Source organism: Protomyctophum parallelum, assembly GCF_964188405.1.
Source record: "Protomyctophum parallelum genome assembly, chromosome: 22".
Classification (NCBI taxonomy): Eukaryota; Metazoa; Chordata; class Actinopteri; order Myctophiformes; family Myctophidae; genus Protomyctophum; species Protomyctophum parallelum.
The window spans coordinates 37057369-37077368 of record NC_139714.1 but is presented as its reverse complement, the minus strand read 5'-3'; the positions used below and the strand labels follow the sequence as shown (position 1 = coordinate 37077368).

Below are 20000 nucleotides of genomic sequence, written 5' to 3'. Positions count from 1 at the left end.
GTGTGTGTGTGTCTGTGTGTGTGTGTGTGTGTGTGTGTGTCTGTGTGTGTGTGTGTGTGTGTGTGTGTGTGTGTGTGTGTGTGTGTGTGTGTGTGTGTGTGTGTGTGTGTGTGTGTGTGTGTACCTGGATGTCGTTGTGGGGGTTCCAGTCAGAGTCGTAGATCACCACGGTGTGTGTGTGTGTGTGTGTGTGTGTGTGTGTGTGTGTGTGTGTGTGTGTGTGTGTGTGTGTGTGTGTGTGTGTGTGTGTGTGTGTGTAACCTTGCCGTTTTCCTAAATAGCCACAGTTCAAAATGTAAAAAAAACCCAAAAAACATTTCATTTGCAAAAATATGGAGACGAACCGTGTGAGCTGAGCTGAGCCAGTACAGTACAGTACAGTACAGTACAGTACAGTACAGTACAGTACAGTACAGTACAGTACAGTACAGTACAGTACAGTACAGTACAGTACAGAGTTAGGACATTGAGGGGTCAGAAAACAGCCCGGTCAGGTAGATCATGTACTCTACGGGCCCATAGACTCCAATTCCTGCTTCATACATTAGGAAGCCATTTTGTCGACTAAAACTATGACGAAAAATGTTCGTCGACTACCTTTTTTCACTGACTAAAACAAAATGGAAAGTAAATGGAAACTAAGCTATGGTGACTAAATCTAGTCCGGGAGATTAAAATGCCTATGGTTTCATTGCAAACAGACCACTAGGGGGGGCGAGCCAAATTAGTTTGCAAACACCATGCCAAAAATCAAAAACCTTATGCCCATACTGCACCGAACACCATGCCAAACATCATAAACCTATGACGTAAATAATATCTCCATTCGTTGACAATGGGAATTTAATGTTTGTGTAGGACAAAGTTTGTGGATACGGCCCCTCAGAAACCACCAGAAGACAAGTCTTTACAAGTTCCACCAACCAATAACAGCCCTAGGAGGACGCAACGCGTGACCATGTAAACAAACAGAAGCCATGATGTCATGTCCCTATTTAGAGAGAGACACAGAGATAGAGAGAGAGAGGGGGGGGGGGTGGAGTACAACAATGTGTAAACACAGCAGCGAGATCTGTGAGCTGCTGTGACAGGGGAAGGATGTCAAATGGAATACAATCACCTTAAGGAATACAAACCATTGTGTTTACACAGTTTATATACTCTAAACTGCTTACAGCAAATTACCTCATAGAAATACTGTTACATGAACAGAGACACTGACTTTAATTCAATTACATTTGAATAAATCGCTGCTACTTCTTGTCGCAAATGTTTGTGAATGCAAGAACACTGAAATACTGCTGTCAACTTTCAGTATTATAAACTAACGTCTCCTATATGGATGTATAACTAATATCTCTGACAGAGATAGTTTCACAAGATACTGTTACTCAAAGGGTTAATATAACACAGCTCTGTTTACAGAGAGAGAGAGAGAGAGAGAGAGAGAGAGAGAGAGCGAGAGAGAGAGAGAGGAGCAGGCCTCGGCCATGAATCATGAATGCGTGTGTGTGTGTGTGTGTGTGTGTGTGTGTGTGTGTGTGTGTGTGTGTGTGTGTGTGTGTGTGTGTGTGCGTGTGTGCATGTGCGCGCGCACACACACACCTGAGGCACTGTTATCTTTGTGAAGCACATTCACGCACCCCCGCTTGTCTGTAAACCAATGACATCATCACGTGTATGTGCGCACGCGCACGTTTGTGTGTAGACCAAACAAAGTGACTTTAGCCATATCACGCTCACCTTGACCTACATCTGAAACTGAACACACAGGCACACACACACACAGGCGCACACACACACACACACACACACACACACACGTGTGACGATAAAATGACCAAAGGTTTTTAACTTAAAAAAAAAAGTGAATCCCTTAATAACCCATTCTTGGGCGGGAAGTGGGAACCCCTTTTGGTGTTTTAAGCATTATGTTATATTTTAGCCATTGAAAAATAGCAGATCTACAAACTCACAGCGCGGCACCGAGTGTGGCTCAAATCTTTGAATATATATTCTTTCAGAGGGAACGTTTTTAACTAAAATCTTTGCTTCTGGGAGGGGTTCCCTGGAACAACATGTTTTCAGATGGGGGTCGGCGGCCAATTTACATATAATTTATGGGGGTCCTTCACATGAAAATGTTTGAGAACCAATGACATACAGTAGAAAGGTTTTTCAGAAAACTGTCAGGATTTAGCCCATTCTGAACGGGCACCCATTTTGGTGTCAGCATCATGTTATGCTTTAGCTATTTAAAAATAGCAGATCTACAAGCTCATATCGCGCCACTCGGTGGCGCGATATGAGCTTGTAGATCTGCTATTTTTAAATACGAGCTTGTAGGTCTGCTATTTTTGAAAAAAATCGAAGAACGACTGACATTTTTAGAATCTGATCTCGGGTCAGAATGGGTTAATCAGACCAGCGTGTGTCCAGTGGAAACCTCGTATGAATCTGATCTCAGGTCAGAATGGGTTAGAAGACATTTGTGGAATATTTTCTCAGGTGGGTTAAAGTGCATCACTTTGTAGATGTTGGTATTATATTTTAGAGATGAAACATCGTCTAATGGATTCATGATGATTCGGAGCCTTTTCACAACGAACCGACCAATCAAAACCACTCCTTGTCTTTCCACCCCCCCCCCCCCCACCCATGCTACTTCCTGTTTGGTTCATACAGGAAGTGGTGAACCAGCCACACCTTCCCTCATTTTCCTCACCAGCATTCCTTTACTAATGGACACACGTGTGTGTGTGTGTGTGTGTGTGTGTGTGTGTGTGCGTGTGTGTGTGTGTGTGTGTGTGTGATAGAGAGACATAAAGAACAAGAGAGAGAGAGAGGAAGGGACACACCTTCTTTGCTTTCCTCCCACGTTGTCAACACAGGGTCAAGGTGCGTGTGTGTGTGTGTGCACGTGTGTGTGTGTGCGTGCACGTGTGTGTGCGCACGTGACGTGTGTGTGTGTTCCGTTTTCCACAGAACTGAAACGCTACTGAAACTCAAACATGAGGAAGTCAATATTCCTATTACCACACACACACACACACACACACACACACACACACACACACACACACACACACAGTGTGTTACGCATACACAGAGCAACAGAGATAAAGTGTAACATCTGAAATCTGTATCCAAAACTAACCTATCTACTCTATCTATATCTCGTTTAGTTTAGTTTATTGGTCAAACTAGGGGGTTTTCATGATTCTGAATCCATTCCAAACATTAGTTTTGCACGAAAAACACTTTGTGCCAAATTCGGCCATATCCACTTGCCCACATGTGCTGCTGACCTCATCACATTTGTGATGACGGCTATTACTACTAATCCATTCCAAGCTACTAATCCAATGGATTCAGCATCATGAAAACCCTCTAGATAGAATGGATTCAGCATCATGAAAACCCTCTAGATAGAATGGATTCAGCATCATGAAAACCCTCTAGATAGAATGGATTCAGCATCATGAAAACCCTCTAGATAGAATAGATTCAGCATCATGAAAACCCTCTAGATAGATAGAATGGATTCAGCATCATGAAAACCCTCTAGATAGAATGGATTCAGCATCATGAAAACCCTCTAGATAGATAGAATGGATTCAGCATCATGAAAACCCTCTAGATAGAATGGATTCAGCATCATGAAAACCCTCTAGATAGAATGGATTCAGCATCATGAAAACCCTCCAGATAGAATGGATTCAGCATCATGAAAACCCTCTAGATAGAATGGATTCAGCATCATGAAAACCCTCTAAATAGAATGGATTCAGCATCATGAAAACCCTCTAGATAGAATGGATTCAGCATCATGAAACCCCTCTAGATAGAATGGATTCAGCATCATGAAAACCCTCTAGATAGATAGAATGGATTCAGCATCATGAAAACCCTCTAGATAGAATGGATTCAGCATCATGAAAACCCTCTAGATAGAATGGATTCAGCATCATGAAAACCCTCTAGATAGAATGGATTCAGCATCATGAAATCCCTCTAGATAGATAGAATGGATTCAGCATCATGAAAACCCTCTAGATAGAATGGATTCAGCATCATGAAAACCCTCTAGATAGAATAGATTCAGCATCATGAAAACCCTCTAGATAGAATGGATTCAGCATCATGAAAACCCTCTAGATAGAATGGATTCAGCATCATGAAAACCCTCTAGATAGATAGAATGGATTCAGCATCATGAAAACCCTCTAGATAGAATGGATTCAGCATCATGAAAACCCTCTAGATAGAATGGATTCAGCATCATGAAAACCCTCTAGATAGAATGGATTCAGCATCATGAAAACCCTCTAGATTGATAGAATGGATTCAGCATCATGAAAACCCTCTAGATAGAATGGATTCAGCATCATGAAAACCCTCTAGATAGAATGGATTCAGCATCATGAAAACCCTCTAGATAGAATGGATTCAGCATCATGAAAACCCTCTAGATTGATAGAATGGATTCAGCATCATGAAAACCCTCTAGATAGAATGGATTCAGCATCATGAAAACCCTCTAGATAGAATGGATTCAGCATCATGAAAACCCTCTAGATAGAATGGATTCAGCATCATGAAAACCCTCTAGACAGAATGGATTCGCATCATGAAAACCCTCTAGATAGAATGGATTCAGCATCATGAAAACCCTCTAGATAGAATGGATTCAGCATCATGAAAACCCTCTAGATAGAATGGATTCAGCATCATGAAAACCCTCTAGATAGATAGAATGGATTCAGCATCATGAAAACCCTCTAGATAGAATGGATTCAGCATCATGAAAACCCTCTAGATAGATAGAATGGATTCAGCATCATGAAAACCCTCTAGATAGAATGGATTCAGCATCATGAAAACCCTCTAGATAGAATGGATTCAGCATCATGAAAACCCTCTAGATAGAATGGATTCAGCATCATGAAATCCCTCTAGATAGAATGGATTCAGCATCATGAAAACCCTCTAGATAGAATGGATTCAGCATCATGAAAACCCTCTAGATAGAATGGATTCAGCATCATGAAAACCCTCTAGATAGAATGGATTCAGCATCATGAAAACCCTCTAGATAGAATGGATTCAGCATCATGAAAACCCTCTAGATAGAATGGATTCAGCATCATGAAAACCCTCTAGATAGAATGGATTCAGCATCATGAAAACCCTCTAGATAGAATGGATTCAGCATCATGAAAACCCTCTAGATAGATAGAATGGATTCAGCATCATGAAAACCCTCTAGATAGATAGAATGGATTCAGCATCATGAAAACCCTCTAGATAGAATGGATTCAGCATCATGAAAACCCTCTAGATAGAATGGATTCAGCATCATGAAAACCCTCTAGATAGAATGGATTCAGCATCATGAAAACCCTCTAGATAGAATGGATTCAGCATCATGAAAACCCTCTAGATAGAATGGATTCAGCATCATGAAAACCCTCTAGATAGATAGAATGGATTCAGCATCATGAAAACCCTCTAGATAGAATGGATTCAGCATCATGAAAACCCTCTAGATAGATAGAATGGATTCAGCATCATGAAAACCCTCTAGATAGAATGGATTCAGCATCATGAAATCCCTCTAGATAGAATGGATTCAGCATCATGAAAACCCTCTAGATAGATAGAATGGATTCAGCATCATGAAAACCATCTAGATAGAATGGATTCAGCATCATGAAAACCCTCTAGATAGAATGGATTCAGCATCATGAAAACCCTCTAGATAGATAGAATGGATTCAGCATCATGAAAACCCTCTAGATAGAATGGATTCAGCATCATGAAAACCCTCTAGATAGATAGAATGGATTCAGCATCATGAAAACCCTCTAGACAGAATGGATTCAGCATCATGAAAACCCTCTAGATAGAATGGATTCAGCATCATGAAAACCCTCTAGATAGATAGAATGGATTCAGCATCATGAAAACCCTCTAGATAGAATGGATTCAGCATCATGAAAACCCTCTAGATAGAATGGATTCAGCATCATGAAAACCCTCTAGATAGATAGAATGGATTCAGCATCATGAAAACCCTCTAGATAGAATGGATTCAGCATCATGAAAACCCTCTAGATAGAATGGATTCAGCATCATGAAAACCCTCTAGATAGAATGGATTCAGCATCATGAAAACCCTCTAGATAGAATGGATTCAGCATCATGAAAACCCTCTAGATAGAATAGATTCAGCATCATGAAAACCCTCTAGATAGAATGGATTCAGCATCATGAAAACCCTCTAGATAGAATGGATTCAGCATCATGAAAACCCTCTAGATAGAATGGATTCAGCATCATGAAAACCCTCTAGATAGATAGAATGGATTCAGCATCATGAAAACCCTCTAGACAGAATGGATTCAGCATCATGAAAACCCTCTAGATAGAATGGATTCAGCATCATGAAAACCCTCTAGATAGATAGAATGGATTCAGCATCATGAAAACCCTCTAGATAGATAGAATGGATTCAGCATCATGAAAACCCTCTAGACAGAATGGATTCAGCATCATGAAAACCCTCTAGATATAATGGATTCAGCATCATGAAAACCCTCTAGATAGAATGGATTCAGCATCATGAAAACCCTCTAGATAGAATGGATTCAGCATCATGAAAACCCTCTAGATAGATAGAATGGATTCAGCATCATGAAAACCCTCTAGATAGAATGGATTCAGCATCATGAAAACCCTCTAGATAGAATGGATTCAGCATCATGAAAACCCTCTAGATAGAATGGATTCAGCATCATGAAAACCCTCTAGACAGAATGGATTCAGCATCATGAAAACCCTCTAGACAGAATGGATTCAGCATCATGAAAACCCTCTAGATAGAATGGATTCAGCATCATGAAAACCCTCTAGATATAATGGATTCAGCATCATGAAAACCCTCTAGACAGAATGGATTCAGCATCATGAAAACCCTCTAGACAGAATGGATTCAGCATCATGAAAACCCTCTAGATAGAATGGATTCAGCATCATGAAATCCCTCTAGATAGAATGGATTCAGCATCATGAAAACCCTCTAGATAGAATAGATTCAGCATCATGAAAACCCTCTAGATAGAATGGATTCAGCATCATGAAAACCCTCTAGATAGAATGGATTCAGCATCATGAAAACCCTCTAGATAGAATGGATTCAGCATCATGAAAACCCTCTAGATAGATAGAATGGATTCAGCATCATGAAAACCCTCTAGATAGAATGGATTCAGCATCATGAAAACCCTCTAGATAGAATGGATTCAGCATCATGAAAACCCTCTAGATAGAATGGATTCAGCATCATGAAAACCCTCTAGATAGATAGAATGGATTCAGCATCATGAAAACCCTCTAGATAGAATGGATTCAGCATCATGAAAACCCTCTAGATAGAATAGATTCAGCATCATGAAAACCCTCTAGATAGATAGAATGGATTCAGCATCATGAAAACCCTCTAGATAGATAGAATGGATTCAGCATCATGAAAACCCTCTAGATAGAATGGATTCAGCATCATGAAAACCCTCTAGATAGATAGAATGGATTCAGCATCATGAAAACCCTCTAGATAGATAGAATGGATTCAGCATCATGAAAACCCTCTAGATAGATAGAATGGATTCAGCATCATGAAAACCCTCTAGATAGAATGGATTCAGCATCATGAAAACCCTCTAGATAGATAGAATGGATTCAGCATCATGAAAACCCTCTAGATTGCCGTCACATTTAGAACATTTTGCCTTATAATGGTTTATTCTATTCTGGTGTCTTGCATTCCATAGAGCTATTTCATGATACGCTTTTCCAGTCCGGCTCATGCCAAGCTGTGCTGTGCTTTTCATGTGTGTGTGTGTATTGTGTGTGTGTGTGTGTGTGTGTGTGTGTGTGTGTGTGTGTGTGTGTGTGTGTGTGTGCACGTGCGTGCGTGTGTGTGGTGTATGATAGTTTACGGTAAATCGCCCTGGCAGGGTGTCAGAACCGCGGTACAGAAGTCAACAGTAGGAAATGAAAGGTTTTATGAACCCAGTCAGGACAGCTCTGGTGATTCAGAGCCTTTTGAATCCCATTCTATTTACTTTGTCACTTCACTTCACCTTCAATGTTTTATTTTGGTCTTCATTTCATGTACACCATGGTTGACCACCTCAATAGAATGGTCTTCTAGAAGGAAACAACAAGCTCACAAGATGTAGTCTTTGCCAAACTGCCAACGTGCTGCAGCCTCTTATAGGGTTACTGAAGTGGTTATAATGACACACACACAGGTCTGTTCGTTGTGAACATAAACAGATGAAAGGCCGACTGGGAGAAGACCTTAAACACACACACACCTCTAGATCACATGACGCACACGCGCACACACACACACACACACACACACACACACACACACACACACACACACACACGAAGGCATGACTAATCTTGCCTACCTGCTGGTAGCACCCCCCACTAGCATACTGTACTGTTACTGTACTCTGTGTGTGTGTGTGTGCGCGCGCGTGAACATTGCACCATAAATCAATTAGTCATGGGAGTGTACAAGTCAGTCATATTACCATGTGACTTGATTAATTGAACATGGGGGACCCTGTCGTAAACCAGTGTAATGCTCCATCGTGCCTAGATGAATCTGGTGTATTGAGTTTGGAGATGTTTCCTCATTGTGGACGTTGTGTGAACACTGTGGCATCATATTTACTGCACTTCCATCTGCCTTTGCAATGCATAGTTAGTTAGTATTGCCCCAGGCAGAGTATCCAGACGACGCAGTGATGCTAATATGACTACGAGTATCGCTACGCCAGGCTGTCTCGCTCGCTACGGTCACAGTCTCACACACACGTTCACAGCATATCGCTATATATACAGTACATCACACTCTCTACACACACACACACACACACAGAGTACATCTCATGCTCTACTCGGTGACGCTCAAATGAAACTCGCGTGTGAGAAGGAAAGAAAGACGACACTGTAGTGTCATCTTTCAGGGACTTTCAACACACACACACACACACACACACACACACACACACACACACACGTAACTTGGTTTGTGTATGACAGTGGCACCGTTCTTCTTGTAGGGTAATGCCTAGTAGTACTGTGTGTGCGTGCGTGGGTGCCTCTGTGCGTGCGTGCCTCTGTGTGTGCGTGCTTGATTCTATAGGCCTTATTAAATTAGGAACAGACCATATTATGTTTTTTTAACTCAATTAATCATAATTCATTCTTATAGCAATAATATTAATCAACAGATGAAGTCCATTACTGGAGCAACAGTTACTGAATGCAATGTGTGTCACGTCAACAGCTGGTATTTGTGGGTGTGGGTGTGTGTGTGTGGGGAGGGGGGGGGCAGGGGATTACCCCAGACTAGAGGCTTCACGTGAGAGAGAGAGAGAGAGAGAGAGAGAGAGAGAGAGAGAGAGAGAGAGAGATGCACTGAGCAGCGAAATGACACTGAACAGTGGCACTATTCTTCACCGTGTGTGTGTGTGTGTGTGTGTGTGTGTGTGTGTGTGTGTGTGTGTGTGTGTGTGTGTGTGTGTGTGTGTGTGTGTGTGTGATTATACTGTACATAGACAATGAGACGAGTTCTCTGCTACTGTCAATTGTTGTCTGTCTTTCAGACAGTCGTCTGATTGGCAGGCAGAAAGACAGCCACATGACCACGGTGACATCACAGATTAAAGGGCTAATCCGTGTGTCTGGGGACTGTTGTCACATTGAGACCCTGTCTGTCTGTCTGTCTGTCTGTCTGTCCCACATTGAGACCCTGTCTGTCTGTCTGTCCCACATTGAGACCCTGTCTGTCTGTCTGTCTGTCTGTCCCACATTGAGACCCTGTCTGTCTCACACATTGACAATACAAGATGCTTGTGCTAATTATTAGCTTATTTCCATCGCTCAAATATAAAAAAAAAATGTATATATCCTCTCTTCATAATGTAAATAGTATCCCAAGCGGCACACTTTGCTACTTATTTCGATGGAAATAAGTACAAATAACAACTGGACCTCTTTGGTGGGGACGTAACAACTACAAATAACACCTGGACCTCTTTGGTGGGGACGTAACAACTACAAATAACACCTGGACCTCTTTGGTGGGGACGTAACAACTACAAATAACACCTGGACCTCTTTGGTGGGGACATAACTACAAATAACACCTGGACCTCTTTGGTGGGGACGTAACAACTACAAATAACACGTGGACCTCTTTGGTGGGGACGTAACAACTACAAATACAGGTAAGAAAGCGTCTGAAATTCTCCTTTAATAGCATCTTAACCCATTTAGGCCTGAAAATAATGTCTTCTAAATCCTGACAGTTTTCTGAAATAACCTAATAACATAATAATGTTTATAGGCCTGTATCACTCAATATTTCATGTCAAGGACCCCAAAAATGATCTGTAATTGGCCTCCGAGACCCCCATCTGAAAATATGTTGTTCCAGGGACCCTCCAGAAGCAAAGATTTTAGTTAAAAAAGTTCGTTCTGAAAATATATTCCAAATTACAGGCACATTTCATGATTTTTCAAAAATAGCAGACCTACAAGCTCGTAGCGCGCCACTCGGTGGCTCGCTATGAGCTTGTAGATCTGCTATTTTTCAATAGCTAAAGCACAACATGATGCTAACACCAAAAAGGGGTTCCCAACTTCCCACCCAAAATGGGTTAAGTAGTCCTATTAGGTTGTAACCCCGTCCCCCCTGGTCCCCCCCCTGTCCCACACAACAAGCCATACGTCTGTCCCTCAAATGAACACTTTGAATCTGGTCACCCTACTTGTCACACTGACCCCCCAGGGGGTCCCTGTTGACCCAGTGAAGACACAATGTGTGAGAATTTCACACGCACGCAGACACACACACGCACTCGCGCGCGCACACACACACACACACACACACACACACACACACACACACACACACACACACACACACACACACACACACCACACACACACACACACACACACACACACCACACACACACACAACACACACACACACACACACACACACAACACACACACACACACACACACACACACACAACTAATGCACATTGTGGAAGAATGTGGGAAACTTGTGCAGAGGAAGGAGGATACAGTAGCTTTTGTTACACTATGCTGACTGTGTGCACGTGCGTCAGTTGTGTGCGTGTGTGTGTGTGTGTGTGTGTGTGTGTGTGTGTCTAATTGTAATTTTTGACATAATGTGCATGTATTGTATGTACCGTCAGTGTTCCTACGCATTACGCAAGTATGGAATTTCAATTCATACTTTTCAAAATAATCTATGGAAAAATATTCATGTTTCCAGTTCTGTTTTCCCGTGGATGGGACTCGTGGGGGTTGGGGGTGTGTTGGGGGGGGGGGGGGGGGGGGGTAAAGGGTGGAGAGTTGAAGTGAGACCAAATGGACCCGTACATCGGTATCGACCCGTACATCGGTATCGACCCGTACATCGGTATCGGACGATCATGAGAAAAACGATCGGTGATCGGTCCCAAAACACCTGATGATCATCCCTAGTTGGATCCTCTGCATCCAGAGCAGTGGTTCACTTCTTCATGTCAAGGACCCCCACATTGACTCCAATTAGCCCCACGTACCCCCGTTTGAAGAGACATGCCAGGGACCCCCATTTGAAGAGATGTGCCAGGGACCCCCATTTGAAGAGATATGCCAGGGACCCCCATTTGAAGAGATGTGCCAGGGACCCCCATTTGAAGAGATGTGCCAGGGACCCCCATTTGAAGAGATGTGCCAGGGACCGCCATTTGAAGAGATATGCCAGGGACCCCCATTTGAAGAGATATGCCAGGGACCCCCATTTGAAGAGATATGCCAGGGACCCCCATTTGAAGAGATATGCCAGGGACCCCCGTTTGAAGAGACATGCCAGGGACCCCCGTTTGAAGAGACATGCCAGGGACCCCCATTTGAAGAGATATGCCAGGGACCCCCATTTGAAGAGATATGCCAGGGACCCCCATTTGAAGAGATATGCCAGGGACCCCCATTTGAAGAGACATGCCAGGGACCCCCATTTGAAGAGATATGCCAGGGACCCCCATTTGAAGAGACATGCCAGGGACCCCATTTGAAGAGACATGCCAGGGACCCCCATTTGAAGAGATATGCCAGGGACCCCCATTTGAAGAGACATGCCAGGGACCCCCATTTGAAGAGATGTGCCAGGGACCCCCATAAGAGAAGATTTTTACCCGTTTCATTTCGAGGACCCCCAGTTTGACATGCATTAGTGAAGTCTACGGACCCCCCATTTAATGGCATTTCTGGTTACAGGTAAATAAAGGTGTAGAAGGTCTTTATTTCACCTTGTTGGAGGGTTTTAGGTAAATAAAGGTGTAAATGTTACCTTGGAGGTTTTAGGTAAATAAAGGTGTAAATGTTACCTTGGAGGGTAAATAAAGGTGTAAATGTTACCTTGGAGGGTAAATAAAGGTGTAAATGTTACCTTGGAGGGTAAATAAAGGTGTAAATGTTACCTTGGAGGCTAAATAAAGGGTGTAAATGTTACCTTGGAGGGTAAATAAAGGTGTAAATGTTACCTTGGAGGGTAAATAAAGGTGTAAATGTTACCTTGGAGGGTAAATAAAGGGTGTAAATGTTACCTTGGGGGGTAAATAAAGGTGTAAATGTTACCTTGGAGGGTAAATAAAGGTGTAAATGTTACCTTGGGGGGTAAATAAAGGTGTAAATGTTACCTTGGAGGGTAAATAAAGGTGTAAATGTTACCTTGGAGGGTAAATAAAGGTGTAAATGTTACCTTGGGGGGTAAATAAAGGTGTAAATGTTACCTTGGGGGGTAAATAAAGGTGTAAATGTTACCTTGGAGGGTAAATAAAGGTGTAAATGTTACCTTGGGGGGTAAATAAAGGTGTAAATGTTACCTTGGAGGGTCTCCTTGCAGGGTTCTTGTAGAAAGAGGTCCTGGCTGTGAAGAAGAACTCTTCACCACCGTCTTCCTCCAGACTGCTGTACCCGCTGCTCATACTGCTGCCCCACTGCAGGTCCAATTTACACCCGGAGGGGTCCTTTTTACACCCCCCGGAGGGGTCCACTTTAGACCCGGAGGGGTCCAACCCCCTACAGGCATCCTGATGGTCTAATTTACACCCAGAAAGATCCATATAAAAACAACAACACCCAAAACAAACAATTAAACTTCTTATTTAGGGTCCAAAATCACACCCCCGGCGTGACGTCATCACGACTGTCCCATTCAAAGTCCAAAACATTCCGTGAAGGAGAAAAAAAAGGAAAAATAAAGAACGAACGAAATTAAGAAACACGTTTATAAATTAAAACTCGGTTTAAGACGAAAACAAAAACGAATTATTATGAAAACAACATCCTCGTAAAGTCGTTTAAATGTTTGTTTTTCTTCAGTTTGGTTGTATTTCCTCCTGTCTCTCTCTTTCTGTCTCTATGTCTCTCTCTCTCTCTGCGTCTCTATGTCTCTCTCTCTCTACTGTACTTCCCACATGGCGACGGGTTGGACTTTAATGTCGTTTAAATCTAATTAAATGTAGTTTAATTAAACTCCGGAACCCCGCCCGCCGGCGCCGCTCGTTGAAGAAGCTCAGATAAAGTCCAGCTGGTCGAAGACGTGACGAAAATCACGAAATGACGCTTTTTAGTCCAGGTTAAAGTTTAAACACCACCGAAGACTTGAAGAAGAGCTGGAGCTGTCCTGTCTCTCTCTCTCTCTCTCTCTCTCTCTCTCTCTCTCCGGTGTTGCCAGACTTTGCTGCAGAAACAAGCAACGGCGGAAGATTGGGAGTGATGCTGCAGTTCTGACTGAAATGGGAACTGTGGAATGCACTTCCCATTGCAGTCAGAACTGCAGCATCACTCCCAATCTTCCGCCGTAGCCTGAAAACCCACCTTTTCAGACTCCATCATGGCCCATAGCACTACCCCCTTAGATAGCATTTCTGTTGGCTTAGATAGCATTTGACACAGACTTATAGCATGTTATGTAGACAGCACTATAATTGTATTGTATATAGTCATAGCACGCCATAGTACATATGTATAGCATAGTAGTAAATATGTATAGTTTATATGTATAGTGTATGTATAGTTTCATTATATAGATATTCCACTGTTACTTTCTTAGCTTACGCATGTTTCATGATAAATGCTTTTATGTGATGTATTCCCATGCTTTTGTTCTTGCTTAAATGTAAGTCGCTCTGGATTAAGAGCGTCTGCTAAATGCCTAAATTGTAAATTGTAAATTGCATGAAAGAAAACAAGCCCAAAAAAGAAGCAAACTGCACAGGTCTCCACCAGGGCAGCTCAGGTTGTGGCCTCCTGGTGGCGCTATAATAGGCCAATGAGAAAAGGGTGCCATTTGTTCTTATGCCTTGGATGGCAATTGGATGATTTGAGGCATTGAGGCATTATGTAATGTTCCAAAAATGTGTTTTGCTAAATTCTGCCTGTTGGTGGCGCAATAATAGGCCAATGTTAAAAGGGTGGGATATAATCCTCAGCCTAGTAGGAAAGTCTGTGAAATAATTCACGTAAATTGCGTTCATGATTTGAGGCTTTTTGTACAAAACAGCTGGCCAACCCTGCAAACTTTGAAAGACAATGTTAGCCAATCAGGATGGAATATGAAATATCAGACAGATCCGTCTTGAACACATGACTATAGAGATCTGAATCTGAATCTGGAGGAGTAATATTTTAAAAAAAAAGTTTTTCAAAAGTCGGCCTCCTGGTGGCGCTATAACAGGCCGTTCTGGAAAGGATTCGGACAGAGGTTCATCATTGGCATTCAGGGAGTGTGTGTGCAACATTTGGCATCGACCGGGTTAACAGTGCCGGAGATTAGCTGTTAACAGACGGACGGACGGACGGACGGACGGACGGACGGTCGGACGGACGGACGAACGGAGGGCGAAACCTATCTCCCCATGCCTTCGGCCTGGTGGAGACAATAGAGACTATGCACATGCATGATTTTCCCATCAGCACACGCCCCCCCCCCCCCCCCCCCTCAGGGGTTTTCAACCTTTTTATACAAAGTACAACCACAGAAAATATCTGGCACTCCAAGTACCACCATAATAACTGATGTTAAAATACAGGAGCCCCATCCTATTCAGCTATTATTAACCCAGGAGGAAAATGTTATATATGTATTATTTAAATTGTTTTGTTTTTGTTCCATTCCTAAGACAATTTTGCTGCTGCTCTGATGCACAACTGATATATTTGATATGTGATTAATCCGTTCTATAATCTTACGGCTAGGTCATGCTCATTTCAGCACGGCTGGAGAGCTTACTGTATTTCAACCATTTGCTTGGTCAGAACAACTACCTCCTCTGAGTACCACCTGAGGGGGGGCTCAAGTACCACTAGTGGTACCCGACCAGGCCCGACCCGACCCGACATTTTAGGGCCGGGCCTTAATTTTCGGGCCCGATGAGAACTCTAACTAGTACCAGTGGTTGGGAACTCATGATCTAGAGCAGGGTTCCCCAATTCATTTTCCTCAAGGGCCATATTAGGCTGGGGGCCGAGTCGACACGCGCGAGGTCGAGGTCTTGCCCTGAAAATTATTTTCAGTGCAAGACCCCATTTGAAAAGGACCCCCATTTTTACATGCAGAGGCTACTGACCCACATTTAATGCCATTTATATCTTCCAGGGGCCACAAGGGGGCGCTAATTGGGGAACCCTGATCTAGAGTCTAGACTGAGTGGCAAAACATTGAGCAGCATGGAGTGTTGGAGTTTGGAAGCGCTCGTTGGAAATCACTCCACCGTCCTGCGTACCACCTGGTTCTAAATGTCACATGATGCAGGAGGCAGCACAATGTTGTGCTTTTGAAAACAAGCACTTCCAAACTCTGTAGAAACATAATCAAATGCAGGGAATTTCTTGGCAGAAAGTAGTTCATAACGTTTCTATGGTGGATTTTCAACTTTGCAATGTTAAACTCACAGCTGCAATGTTGGTGAGTTTAACATTGTTTAATGCAATCAGAAAGGACTTTTCTGTTTGGATGAATGGGCTGTCAAGGCCAGAAAGTAGTTTTTTGCCACTCAGTGGGCGTTCCCGCATAACTTCCAGGTACGATGATGTCACGTCACGTGCATACCCTCTATTATCGACGGTCATATCACGTGACATGACAACTGTTTAATATTTTTACTAGGGCCGGGACTAATTGCGATTAATTTAGATTAATTAACTACAGAAAAATTAATCGCGATTAACTACAGATAAATTAATCGCACCTTTTTTTTCAACGCGGAACGTTTCTCACTGGGCGCTTTTCTATAGTACTGAAAACTGGAAATAATAAAAAGTCACCCCATTTTGTGTTGCCTAGAACTGGAGGTCTGACAAAAAACAGTAACAATTAGGGCCGGGACTAATTGCGATTAATTTAGATTAATTAACTACAGAAAAATTAATCGCGATTAACTACAGATAAATTAATCGCACCTTTTTTTTCAACGCGGAACGTTTCTCACTGGGCGCTTTTCTATAGTACTGAAAACTGGAAATAATAAAAAGTCACCCCATTTTGTGTTGCCTAGAACTGGAGGTCTGACAAAAAACAGTAACAATATGAAGTAAGTACAGCTTTGTGATGTCACTGAGATGTACTTGTTACTGTTACTAATTTTTTTTCAGACCTCCAGTTCTAGGCAACACAGAATGGGGTGACTTTTTATTATTATTTCCACAAAAGGTATATTAATGACAGTAAAATGTTGAAAATTAGTGGTATCCTGTAGTCACTATTCATTGATTCACTGGGATACCAAAAAACATTAAAAAAAAGGTTCCTCGCTGTTCTCGGGTTGAATATTGATATGCGATTAAAATGCGATTAATCTAGATTAATTAATCGCAAAGCCTCTGATTAATTAGATTAATTTTTTTAATCGAGTCCCAGCTCTAGTAACAATATGAAGTAAGTACAGCTTTGTGATGTCACTGAGATGTACTTGTTACTGTTACTAATTTTTTTTCAGACCTCCAGTTCTAGGCAACACAGAATGGGGTGACTTTTTATTATTATTTCCACAACAGGTATATTAATGACAGTAAAATGTTGAAAATGAGTGGTATCCTGTAGTCACTATTCATTGATTCACTGGGATACCAAAAAACATTAAAAAAAAGGTTCCTCGCTGTTCTCGGGTTGAATATTGATATGCGATTAAAATGCGATTAATCTAGATTAATTAATCGCAAAGCCTCTGATTAATTAGATTAATTTTTTTAATCGAGTCCCAGCTCTAATTTTTACCTGTTTAAACAGAACCTCCATGGATGGACCGCCTCCAACTGATCCAGACTCCTAAGCAGGTCCAGAACACGTCACGCCAGTCCTGTCCTGTCCTGGCCTCCTTGCACTGGCTCCCGGTGAAGTTCAGGGTCCAGTTTAAGCAGTGGTGGAAAGTAACTTAAAGTACTTTTACTTAAGTGCTGTACTTAAGTACATTTGCGTCGCAACGCGACACATTGTGAGCATTTCTTCAATCGATAGATTTTGTACACATTTTGAACATTCTGACCTCATCAAACCCTGTACACTGAAGACACGCTCCATATTTGGCCAGACCTGTACACTCACTGGATCGGTCAGTGGAATTACAAAATGGCCACTTCTTTATGCCCTATATAACTATTATACATCAACGGCAATTATTTGAAATAAAATATAATATTAATAAATATAATATTTTGGAAGATTTTCTTTTTAAACATTCTAACAACACAAATATGAAAAAACACAACGCGCAACTATCAATATTTAAAATTGCAACATTTAAACTACCATTAAACAAGCAACTTTACAGAAAAACAAGCCCAATGCAGCTTATAATAAGCAGACCTGGCAACCCTGCTCTGCTCTCTACCGGCTGGCCAGATTACAGTCCGTCAGACCACGCCCCCCCCTGGCCTACAGCCGTCCAATCAGCGCGGAGAATCTACCACACTTCATTTATATTCACACCAACGACGTCAGGATGAGAAAGAAAGTGGATTTAATGTCAACCAGTGGTCCTTCAGGGGGTTCCAGGTGGTCCCCCAGCTAAATGATGGAGAGTTGGTAACCAAATGGACCCTTGTTAGATCTTTAACTCCTGAGAGTTCAATTATTGTTTTTTATTGTTTATTGTTTATTTTTATTTGTATTGTTTATTTTCTTTTCTTTTTCTTTTGTATAATCCGTTACCATTCTGTTTTGTCTTTTTAAACATCACAAAACATCACAGAGACACATCACCCACCCCCCCCCCCCCCCCCCCCCCCAAAAGAAACAAACAGGACAAACAGGACAAACAGGTGACAGGTCACATGATCATCACGGGTCACAGCCAGTTGTGAGAGAGTTACTACTGGAATCCACAGTCCGCTATGTATCCGGGTCACACCGAGCAGTCTAATCCAGGTACGAATATTGAAGCATTCTATAAAGGGTCTCCATGCCTTAGTGAAGCCTTTGGAGGTTCCCCCCCCCCCCCCCCCCCCTCACTGAGTGGCAAAACATTGAGCAGCATGGAGTGTTGGAGTTTGGAAGCGCTCGTTGGAAATCACTCCACCGTCCTACGTACCACCTGGTTCTAAATGTCACATAATGCAGGAGGCAGCAAAATGTTGTGTTATTGAAAACAAGCACTTATCCAAACTCTACAGAAAGTAGCTCATAACGTTTCTATACATTGACATAACAACGCGTCATCAGAGCGGAGGGAGGGGCGTCAGCTGCGACTCCGCGGCTCCGCCCACCCCCCAGGGTAAGATTTGTGATTTGTGATTTGCTCTCGTTCACTGCAATGCAATTTGCGGCATTTTCAAAACAATATTGCGCAGAGTAGCGATTATCAAACGTATTTGCAATGCCATACGTTGAAAGATCTGTTGCCCGCGGACAAGGCACGTTACCTCCGCAAGTTAGATATTATCGGCATGGATGTTTGTCCGTATGTGATTAAGGATTGGAAAAAGTTGCATTGGCAGCCATAGAAAATTCTGCCCAGGGTAAAAAACCGGATGTGATGTTTTTGGGCGTTCCTGTCTTGTTAAAAAACCGGCTGTGACGTTTTTGAGCGTTCCTGTCTTGTTTCGTGTCAATGTATGGTGGATTTTTATGAAACAAAAACTTTGCAGATAGAAAGAGGATAATTCAAGCTTTTCGTACAGCTGCTATGTTGGTGAGTTTAACATTGTTTAATGCAGACAGGACTTTTCTGTTTGGATGAATGGGCTGTCAAGGCCAGAAAGTAGTTTTTTGCCACTCAGTGAGCGGGGTCTCCTCCCAGTGGAGATATAATCCATCTGGTCCTTGGTCTGCCCCGGGGTCTCCTCCCAGTGCTGATATAATCCATCTGGTCCTTGGTCTGCCCCAGGGTCTCCTCCCAGTGAAGATATAATCCATCTGGTCCTTGGTCTGCCCCAGGGTCTCCTCCCAGTGCTGATATAATCCATCTGGTCCTTGGTCTGCCCCGGGGTCTCCTCCCAGTGGGACGTGCATCGAGGACCTCCCTAGGGATACGCCCGAGAGGCATCCTATCATCATACTTTTTCGACCGCGGTCGAGATCATGGATTTCACAATGCCTTCATTGCCACCCCCAGTTCCTGCCTACTGATGCATGTGTCCCTATAGCGATGACATCAGGGAACGACAGTTTTCTACCTCTGGTCTGCTTTGAGGCAGGACTCCAGAGAAGAATGGAAGATATAAGTTTATAACCTCATTGTCAGCTCTGTAGCAGTGGCCGGAAAACTGTGTTCTTCTGGATCGGACTAGTGAAGAAACACGGGGATGGTTGCTGTATATTAGATCAGTCGATGGGTGGACTAGTGTAGAAACACAGGGAAGGTTGCCGTATATTAGGTTAGTCGATGGGTGCC

The 20000-nt window shown here is 42.6% G+C and overlaps 1 protein-coding gene and 1 long non-coding RNA gene across 2 annotated transcripts in view; one reads left to right on the top strand and one right to left on the bottom strand.

Moving 5' to 3' along the window:
* Window positions 1–13795, bottom strand: part of rassf3 (Ras association domain family member 3) — a 26046-nt gene extending 12251 nt beyond the window's left edge. The window contains exon 1 of the mRNA XM_083757783.1: window positions 12993–13795. Within this exon, the coding sequence (XP_083613909.1) occupies window positions 12993–13232 (240 nt within the window). The 5' untranslated portion in view covers window positions 13233–13795. The remainder of the gene's footprint in view (window positions 1–12992) is intronic.
* Window positions 1–20000, top strand: part of LOC310853503 — a 273260-nt gene that overhangs the window by 165870 nt on the left and 87390 nt on the right. The window lies entirely within an intron of this gene.